At 40.5% G+C, this 10,097-nt stretch overlaps 1 protein-coding gene across 2 annotated transcripts in view; it reads left to right on the forward strand.

Moving 5' to 3' along the window:
- The window catches only part of MCTP2 (multiple C2 and transmembrane domain containing 2), a 119,114-nt gene extending 110,417 nt beyond the window's left edge, over window positions 1–8,697 (forward strand). For both annotated transcript variants that reach the window (XM_027688633.1, XM_027688634.1), the window contains 3 exons: window positions 1,164–1,273; window positions 3,681–3,778; window positions 6,000–8,697. In XM_027688633.1, coding sequence (XP_027544434.1) covers window positions 1,164–1,273; window positions 3,681–3,778; window positions 6,000–6,068 — 277 coding nt within the window. In that variant the 3' untranslated portion in view covers window positions 6,069–8,697. The remainder of the gene's footprint in view (window positions 1–1,163; window positions 1,274–3,680; window positions 3,779–5,999) is intronic.
- The last annotated feature ends 1,400 nt before the right edge of the window (window positions 8,698–10,097 follow it).

Below are 10,097 nucleotides of genomic sequence, written 5' to 3' on the forward strand. Positions count from 1 at the left end.
TAATTCTTGTAGCATCCTATTAATTTTATCTGTCAAGGGAAGTTTGTCTTATTTTATAGCCTGATCAGTGGTCCACATTCATTCTCTCTTCTTCCTACTCCCCGTCATTGTGATATGATGAAGTTTGCAGGCAGATTGTGAGAAACAGAGATGCCCAGATCCGTAAATCCATCTAACTGGACTAAAATCCATGTAACTGTGGAATAACTGGCATTATTGTAGTCCAGGTGTCTCAATATTTGTTGCATGCCATAGGGTTATGTCTTACAAGGGCATGGGGGGGACAAAGTAACTTCAAAGGTGTGTTAGCAGTAGCTGCTCACCTTAAGTCCATCATTGACTTACAGATGAGAGGTCAGAGTGAAATAAAGTTCTGTTTTTCACTACAATGTTGTAAAAGTCTGAAATACTTTAGTAACTGAGCCTCTCAAGAGTGCTTCCCTTGGGAGATATCTGATGCAGATTGTTGGAATGCAGAAGCTTGGACTGCTGCTAGAATATTACAGCTTACCCAGGCCAGACTCCTATATACAGTGTAGTAAGGAATTGTTGAACATTTAAAGAAATAGAAGCAAATTTATGTATATAAAGAGGGATTTATATAAAACATTATTCCCTAATGCTATGCAGAGGAATTACTCTAACTGCTCTTTCAAAGTTTAGCATCATAATTAATCCATTCCAAGTTACCATCAGGGTTGACTCTGGCTACCTGCCACGTTTGAGTCGTGCACTGACACACATCTCTTGTCATCTCCACTGTGGCCCAGTGGAGCCAGCTCTGATGGCTCCGTCTGCAGATCAGATAATCCACCCATGAATAATGAAGAGCTGACTGGTGAGCAGAGATGTGAAACAAGTGTGACACGTAGAAGAAAAAACAAAAACAACTCACTTACATGCCTAACAACTTCACTGAGCTCCCCTGGGCTCCTTTTCTCTTTCCTTATCGTGATATCTGCCTCTCAGATATCTCCCTTAATCCATTATAACATCCAGATGTAGGAATCTGCTTATCCACCTTCTAAAGGGTCTGCAATTTATGGCATATCTGACTGTGCCAACCACTGCAAAGAGGTCATTAAATTATTATTGGGTAGCAGAGTACAAACAGTGTCCAAGAACAGAAATGTTGAGAAGGATTGTTTGTTTTTTCCTTACAGCACATTCAACTGGACGGTGCCTTTCCTCTCTGTCCTGGCCTGCTTGGTCCTGGCAGCAGCAACAGTTATTTTGTATTTCATACCACTGAGGTACATAATTTTAATCTGGGGTAAGTACTCCACTGTGTCTCATTTATATGAGATTAAATACAATATATGTCTACAGAATGAAATCAAACAAGCTTTAAACAACCTGTTACACAGACAAACCAGTGCTGTTGCTTAGAGGTGAATAAAGATGTTATGAACTTCTTAAAATTACCATTTCTCCCCCCTGGGTTATCCGATAATTTGCTTTTCTTAGGGTTCTTTATAAGTTTCCAACAGCACTGCAAGAAGAGCATTAGCCTAGATAAGCTACTTTCAGTGTTATTATTCTTCTGCAAGAAAGTAATTAGCTTCCTGGTGCTGTAGCCCCCCAGCTGGGAAATGGTAGGAAGTGGACAAGAAGTGTTTTCAGAGCTGGACCACGTAGACCTGGACCCCAGGAGCCTTTTGGGTCTGAATATCCCTGCAATCAGAACAGGCAGTGTGCCCAGAACCCAGTGGGAGACCCTGAGCATCTCCTTTTGTCATGGGTCAGAAAGCATTTGTATGAAGATACATCATGAAGTAAAAGAGGAGCTTTTAAAAATTAAAACTTTCCCGATGGTGTTATGAAGAAGTATAAGATCATCTTTTGCTAAAGGAGATGGCATTCAAGGGCGTGCAGTCACAGGACAAGGGGGAATGGCTTTAAACTGAAAGAGAATGGGTTTAGATTACATATTAGGAAAAAACTATGACGGTGATGAGTCACTAGTACAAGGTGTGGATGCACAGTCCCTGGAAGTGTTCAAGGCCAGGTTGGATGGGGCTTGGATGAACCCAGTCTAGTGGAAGGTATCCCTGCCCCCGGCAGGGATGTTGGATTGAGTTGGTCTTTAAGATCCCTTCCAACCCAAACCATTCTATGATTCCAGCTGCTTGAAGACTTTCTACATCTCCAAATGACCTCCTGTCTTATTTAGGGTAGTGACTTTTATCTCAGCCTTGAGGTAAAATGGTTGACAACATTGTGCAGGTAACCCTCACCGACCTGTGGAAACTCGGCCCCAGTGTGGCTCTGGGTTGTAGGGACCCCCTGTCACCTCTCCAGGGCTGAGCCATCTGCAACTGTCTTGGCTCTCCTGGATGCAGAAAAGGGAGGGAATGAGAAGATGGCAGTAAAAAAAAACACTCCTGGGCAGCAACAGCATCCAACAAAAAAGAAATAAGGCATTAAATCAAACAAAAGAAAGGGCAAAAGGAAAGGAGAGAAATTGCTGGGAGTAAAAAGTTCAGTAACAAAATATTGCTGTTCTTGTGTGGAAGACATGGTGGGTACATGAAAACTATACATCCGTTCAACATCATCTGGAGTGACAGGGCCTTCAAATATGATACATGTTAAACAACTACCCTGTGGCAAGGCCTCAAAAGACCTTATGGTATTTTCTGTTTTTTAAAAATCAGGTACACAGAAAATTGTGTTGTCATTTTGCTACAAGTATGTGGCTTAAAAGCTGAATCTCAGATGTGGAGCAGGTACATTTCAGGGAGAGGAGAAGGCTGGAGCAGCCTCCACATTCAAAATCACTTTCAGGGAAACCACAATGAGATTTTGGACAGGGGCATGATGGAATTGCATGCCGTATTATGATCCTCAGAGACAACCAACATTTGAATTTTTTGCTATTCTTTAAAATGGATTAGCTGATTTTCTTCACCTAGAAGAAGATCTCATGCAAGGCAAGAGAAGAGCTCATGAACTCCACAATAATATGAACATTAGACTGCCATAGGTCTACTGTCCAGACTAGGGACCACCTCTGACAGCTGAAGCCTAACTAAGTCCATGGAGATGGGGAGCACAGTTGCTGCAGTTAGCAAGCCAAATTATTCACATAATGATCAAAATAAAGTAAACCTTGTGATAAGTTTTTACAGTTTCCCACAACATCATAATATGGCCAACTTGTCAAATGGGGCTCTGCAAAGAGGGGATAAGCTCTGAGACATGATGGGGAAAGGAAACTTTCATTTTGAGTAGAAATGGAAGGAAAAAAAGGCTTTTTCCTACCTAGTTATTTTCAGAGCCCTCCAGTTACCTGGGCAAGAGGAGGGGGGATATCTTTGGTCATCTAGGACAGCAGATTTAACAGCAGTCTTGTTTGTAAACGTGTGTATTCTCTCCCAGAATATCCCCCAGAAAGAATCCATGCTGCAATCTCTTTTCACCACCTTGTTGGCAACAGATGATCCCCAAAGCAGAGAAATACCTTTATCAATAATGCCCTCTCCTTCCTTCAGGAGGCACTTGCAGATGATTCCACATGACAGGGAACATGTTGTGTGGCTTTAAGGCACTGTTTTCACACTAATTTTTACTTGTGAATCCCTCTTCCCTTTTTCACCTTGCCTGAACAACTTAGAGGGGGAGAGTAGAGAAGGGTTGCGTTATTTTGTTTGCCTGTTTTTTTTTCCTTTTCTTCCTAGGCATAAATAAATTTACTAAGAAGCTTAGAAATCCCTACGCCATCGACAATAATGAGCTACTAGATTTCCTCTCCAGGGTACCATCTGATGTTCAAAAGGTAAGTAATGAATGGCCACTGCCAACAGAGGCCACGAGCGACACCGAGAGCGGCTGGGCGCTCCGCTTGGGAATACAATGCCACTGCACTTTTGAATAACGGAGATAAGGAATGGGGGAAAATCCACAAAGGGAGGGGGGAGAGAGCGTTAGAAGAGAGGGGAGCCAAAATCCTTTGTCAGAAGGATAAAATGATTGCAGAAAAATTATCCTGAAAAGACCTACTTAAAAAATGATCTGGAAAATCACTCAGCGTGGTTACTGAACTATGGTTTTCGTCACCTTTCTGCTCCGGTATTGGTATGGAGGGAGGAGAAAAATAGTCTCTTTGATAGAGATAACCATCCAAAAGGATTTGCTGAATTCTCCCTTTTCTCAAGGTAGGGGGAGGAATGGGGGGAATTATTTCCGTGACTTTGTGCTTGAGCTCCAAGCCTCCTTTGGACAATGCCCTGCTCATCTTTTTCTTTAAAGAAAACCTTTGAAATGTGTATAAAATTCTCTGCAGTTGATCAGATCAATCTTCTGCCATTATGGAATTATAAGTTTTAATCTAACTAGAATCTATCCTCCCTGAATTTCAGTCAAGTCTTGTCTCTTCTCCTATTCTTTGAAACAACAACACTGTCTTCAGTAATCTCGCCTATCTTCCTAGAAATTATTTGAACAATAAGTCCTTTAGAATGTCAAGATCTGTTTATTTCTCTTGGAGGAGGGAAAATAGTCTTGCTGGGTAATGAAGCCACACGATATAAAGGATTCTTTCTTTTGTTTTAATCAACTGGAGTCTGTGTCCTCAGGCCCTGATCCTGATGCCCTGGATCCCACTGACATTGTACCTTTCTCTGTGAATTGTGCCACTTTCCCTGTGAGATGCTCCTCAGTGGGAGTAAGGGAATCATAATCTCATGTATAGTGACTTTATGCTGTTGGAGACAGAAGTATAATTGCTCACATGCAGTGCTGAGGCATCTGGTAGAAACAAGGTTGGGAAAAGCTTCTGGTGACATTTATCTCAAGAGGCCACCAGATTGGTTGGTGGCAGCACTAATAACTGGAAAGAAATCTCACCATAGGCTGGTGGGAGGAAAAATGCTAAACAGAAACAGTCATAGGGACATTAGGCTTCAGTGTAGTTTTGTTTTTTGTCATTGCTCTTGTAGAGGCCACTGGATTTGCAGTGATGGTTTGCATATGCCCTTTAAGTGTTTATGTTTAAAGATAAGCTGCTTTTCTATTTATGCTTTATTTAACATTTACATTTATAACATTTCCTTGAGTGGTTTCTGTCATTTTGGGATCCTTTGAGCTCTCCAAGGAAAATGATAACCACTTTCTATGGGAGGAATGATAAAAGTTCTTCAGATAGGACAAACCTTGGAGTTTTCTACTAGTGCTAAAAATAGTGAGGCCAAGTGACAGCCACACTCTAGTGAAAAGTCATCCATGGAAGCTCCAAAGCCCCTGCTTTGTTTTACATGCTATCAATGCATCAGCATTTCACTGGGGTACTGCAATGAGTTAGAAAGTACTTCTGTCTGTACATTTGCCATTTACAACCCACGTGTGTTGGACAAAAGACAGAAGAGGGGTAAAAAAGATGGCATGTTCAGCCAAAGTTTCCCCATGATTTCAATGGGAATACTTTTCTCTAGCACAACAGACAATTTGGAGATTACACATTTATCACATGTGTTTTAACCATTATATTGTATATGAATTTGTTTTGGAAGGTGGAGGTAGCTTTTCCCAGGTTCTATTTGGGAGAATACTTTCCTTTTTTGGAAATGATTAAGTACGTCAACCTCCCAAGGTCTGTGTATGGTTTTGAAAACTGTCATCTTACTGTCTATTGGGATCCACTTGAATTGAAACTCCTGAGAGAAGTTTATTAAACTTATAGGTTAATGCCAGAGAGATAAGAAAAACAACTCCCAAACCAAAACAAACCCAAAAGATCTACCCTATGTTGCTGAAATCAGGTAGAACCCCATGTATCTCATTAGAAAAATCTGCTTTTAATATTTTTGTTTCAAGAAATGATGCATGACTTCTCAAATCCTTCCTGCAATTAATCCCCCATGTTCCTGTGTTTAGAAAATGATTCATTACTTTTGAACCTTCCTTAGTTTCCCTTGGTTTGTCCTCAGGGAGCCATTAACACACACTGTAGTGAGCTAGAGTTACCTAACTGCAAACGTCATGTCTGTTTGTTTTTACAGGTGCAGCATGCTGAATTGAAACCATACAGCAGCTCCAGTCCCATCAGGAGGAAGCGGAGTGCGCTATAGGATGCAGCGGGATTTCGGAATGCAGCATCTCCCTCCATCCACACGCATGTGCACACAAGCTGCAGCCCTCCCCTCCTTCTTGCTTCAGAACAATACTAGAATCACTGCCACAGGCTTTTTCTTTCTTTTTTTTTTTTTTTTGGAAGATGTGTTTTTTGATAAACACCTATCCTGGGTTTCTTTTTTGGGTTGTCTTTTTGACATGGAGTCATAATGCAAAAAAGAGCAAGGTAGAGCATATGAATTAGCTTGTGGGGTGGGGAGGAGGAGAATGGGAAAGGATGGTGCAACTGCACCTTTTATTTTTCTTTTTTCTTTTTCCCTTTGATTGCAGAGACAAGGCTGGATGTGGCAGCACTCCCTGTTTTATGTAGGAAGAGATAATTCCGCTTAGTGTAGCAGATCAGCTGAGCTGATGTGAGGAGATGCTCTGAACCAGTTTTTAACATATCCAACAGATTTACATTAAGATATGAAAGCTATTCTTTTCTGAGTTAAATCACTGTGCCTAGAAAGGTTTAAGCTCTGAATTAACGAGTCTTTGATACCCATCTTCTGTTCAAGCAGTGTACATTTTAGAAAGTTTTTAATCATAATTAGCAGAAAGAGCTAGGAGCTCCAACAGTATCTCAATATTTCATCCAGCACTTGTGGGTTTTTCTTTTTCCTTTTTTTTTCCCCTCTTTTTTTTTTTTTTAAAGCCCACCCTGTGGTTAACTCTTTGGATACTGGAATCATCAGAGATCCATTGCTGGCAATGGATGCATGAAAACCTTATGCCGTGAAAGGATTAAGAGACTGTAGAAAAGGCTAACTCACTGACCTGAAAAGACTCTGTTGACTTGCCTTTTATAATTCCATTTCATCAGATAATTTCAGCATTGCTGTTGTTTTCCTGTCTAAATCCAGAGGGGTCAACACTACAGATCCAAGAGAAAAAACACTTTATAGCCTTAAAGAAATAAGTACTTGTGCAGAAAGAGAGCCCTGTGCCCAAAGACATGGTTGTGCAATAGTGTGCAGGCTTTGGTCAACCACTGATGTCTTCTTGTAGTCTTTCCTGGTGGTTCACAAGGAGAGGACCAGAAAGTGAAGTCATATGGAAACTGAGCAAAGACGGAAAAAAGGACCCCTTATTCTGTTCTGAGGAGAATGTGATTTCTTGCTTGCTTACCAATCTTTTAACTATTGTGCTTTTGCTTTATATATTTCACATAAACAGCATTATTCAGGTTGTTTGACTGGAGTAACTAAAACACAGAATCATATGTAAACCTGCTTAATTTTGGTGGTAGTGTAGCCCTTGGTCCTTTAGGTGCTGTAGGACGTTGTGGGAGTGACTTGCCACTGCAAGAAGTCACTGGTAGCACAAGAGCTGGAGTTTTCTTCTTGTTCCCAGCCAGAGGTTACCACCACCATCCCCTGTGGTAGTTCACAGAACAAAGAAATAAAGAAACCTTAGAGACAGGTTTCTTTTTATCAAAAAAAAATTAATTTGGAAGTCACCTAATAAATGGACGGGTGATCCAAATGGAGTTGTGTGTGGTTCTGTGGGCCCGTTGCATGAATTTGATGAAGGAAAACTAACAGCAGAGTATCTTCCACTGGATTATTTGCCAGATTCAGTAATTTTTCGTAAGTTTATTTTTCAAAGTCCCACTGTGCCTTTGAATAAGGACAGGCACATTTTCATATGCTTGATTGGATAAAGAATGTATTTTGCTCATGCAAAGTGTGTGTAGCTGCAAATGGAAGGATAGAAGAAAGATTATCCTGGTTTAAAAAGCCACAAAAATGCCTCTTTGTTTGCACGTGTGCTTGTGTACCCATGTGTATACAGAGTTGTGTATAAAGAGTACATGTATAATGTATTTATAGGAGAGTGTGTGTGGGAAAATGGGTGAATATACAGATTGAAAAACCTTGAAAATGTTTATGAAAAATGCCAAAGATTCTAAAGCTTATCATCTGCGTCTGTTCTTCTTCATTTTGTATCTTTCCCGGCATGTCTCTCTGGCTGAGCCAGATCTCTGCATGATTTGATTTACTTCAACTTAATGAAGCTGGTTGGAAAGAGCCTTGTAGAAATTACAAAATCTCCAGTAAATCTCCTTCTTGTACATACAATAGATGTCCACGGAACCCTTTTGTTAAACCAGTTTCTCAATCTTCTCTGTAAACAATGCCTCATTGTCTCGCTTAAAACTATCATCTGGTTTATCATACTGCAGTCTTGTCATTTTGTAAGGACCAAAGTCAGACATATTTAAGCAGGCATGTGAGATCTGATGGTTTATTTGAGTGAAAACATTCAACTGCAGGAAAAATTGCTTATTTATTCAGAAGTTGGGACTCATACTTTAATAGATTTGTTGAGTTTTTTCCTAAGATTTTTCCACGTGGAACTTATTTCTGTTCAGGAGACAGGGTCACTTTTTTTTTAAATTTTACTTTTTAATTTTTCCTTTTTTTGATGTAGATATGTTTGATTTCAGAATAGTTTGTGTTAATTGTTACGCTGGAGACATACCAAATGAAGGGGTTTGGATGGTCCAGTACCTATATATGTTGTAATGAGCTCTTTGTTTTGATAACTGCTGTTTGAAATGCAATAAACATCTGAGGTTAAGCTAATGCTTTTAATTTATCTGGTTTAGGAGATATGTTTCCCATTCTTTGCAAAGTACTTACTGTGCTGTAATATTTAGTATCTGACTAGGTAAGCAAGTACATCCCTTGGCAGAGCAGTGTAACAGCTAACACGGGAATTTACTTAAAGTGGAGTAAGGAGCATAAGCATATCTGTGCTGCAGCAGGAAATGAGGTAAAGCCTTACCCCACCTACACAAAACTCTTCAGTGGGATTTCCTAGGCCCTGCCTAAAGGAGAAGAGGGTTACGTGCACTTACTGCACTCTACGGTCATCAAACTCTATATTCAGATTTTTCATTTGGATCTTAAAGAAAGAATATTAGTTGATATCTCTGTGTGTCCATTTGCCTGTGCAGATTATCTGTGTTTACATTGTTAATCTATTCAATGTACAGCATAGAAATTATAAACTTATATTTTTAATTTAAGGATTAAAAAGACGTTTCGGTGCATTTGCAGTCTGAAGTCTCTGAGACCAGAAACCATTTGGAAATTTAAATCTAACTATGTGTCTTTTGGATTTTAGAATCATGGAGATATGGGAATATGAAGCATGTCCACTAACTGTACAGTGTGTAAATGCCTGGGTTTGACATATATGTGCAAATGCAGTGTGTACTCATGTTTGCCCAAACAAAAGCTTCTGCTGAAAGTTGGTTTCTTGAATAATTATGAATAGGACTGAGGACTCGGCTGCCCTATGGATCACTGTCAGTGAAACTCAGTCACTGAAATGCACCTTGTGGGAAGCAAGCAAACAACTGAATAAAGCACAGCTGGTGGAAATGTCACACACTTTTCCTTTTCATCTGCTTGCAAACCTCCAGTTTTAACCTTCAGCCATAGCTCTGCTTCCTCCCCCCAGTCCCCTCCTGAGGCCTGACAAAGCTGTGGAGAGCCCAGGCTTTGCCCTGCAGCCCAGGGATCCCAGTGGAGAGCCCTGCCCAGCAGACCAGCACCAGCACCCGTGTGCGTGGGAAGGGGAAAATGCTGCTCCCATAGAAATTAGAGTGGCTGCTGCTAATTGCCTGCCTGGGGTAAGAGTGCTAACAACTCCCTGAATTGGGCTGTCCCACTTGAACACAGAGACTTGCCATTTAATTTCCTGTACTCTACATGGGGCTGGGTTTTATTTTATATTTTTAATTTGGAGGGCCTGATCCTGCAGGCGTTACCGCAAGGGGAACTGGAGTTATTTTCTCATCAGACCAGTAGGTTCACACCAGGAAGGAAATTTGGCGTCTCTGAACCTTAAGAAAAAAATTTACAAAATACATTCTAACCAAACCTTAACCTTTAGATTTTCCATCCTTTTACTAAGCTGATACACTGTTTTGGAAATGTTAGCTTTGGCTTTAGAGACTATGGCATGTGTTA

The sequence above is a fragment of the Neopelma chrysocephalum genome, unplaced genomic scaffold, assembly GCF_003984885.1.
Source record: "Neopelma chrysocephalum unplaced genomic scaffold, ASM398488v2 Primary Assembly neopelma1_75, whole genome shotgun sequence".
Lineage (NCBI taxonomy): Eukaryota > Metazoa > Chordata > Aves > Passeriformes > Pipridae > Neopelma > Neopelma chrysocephalum.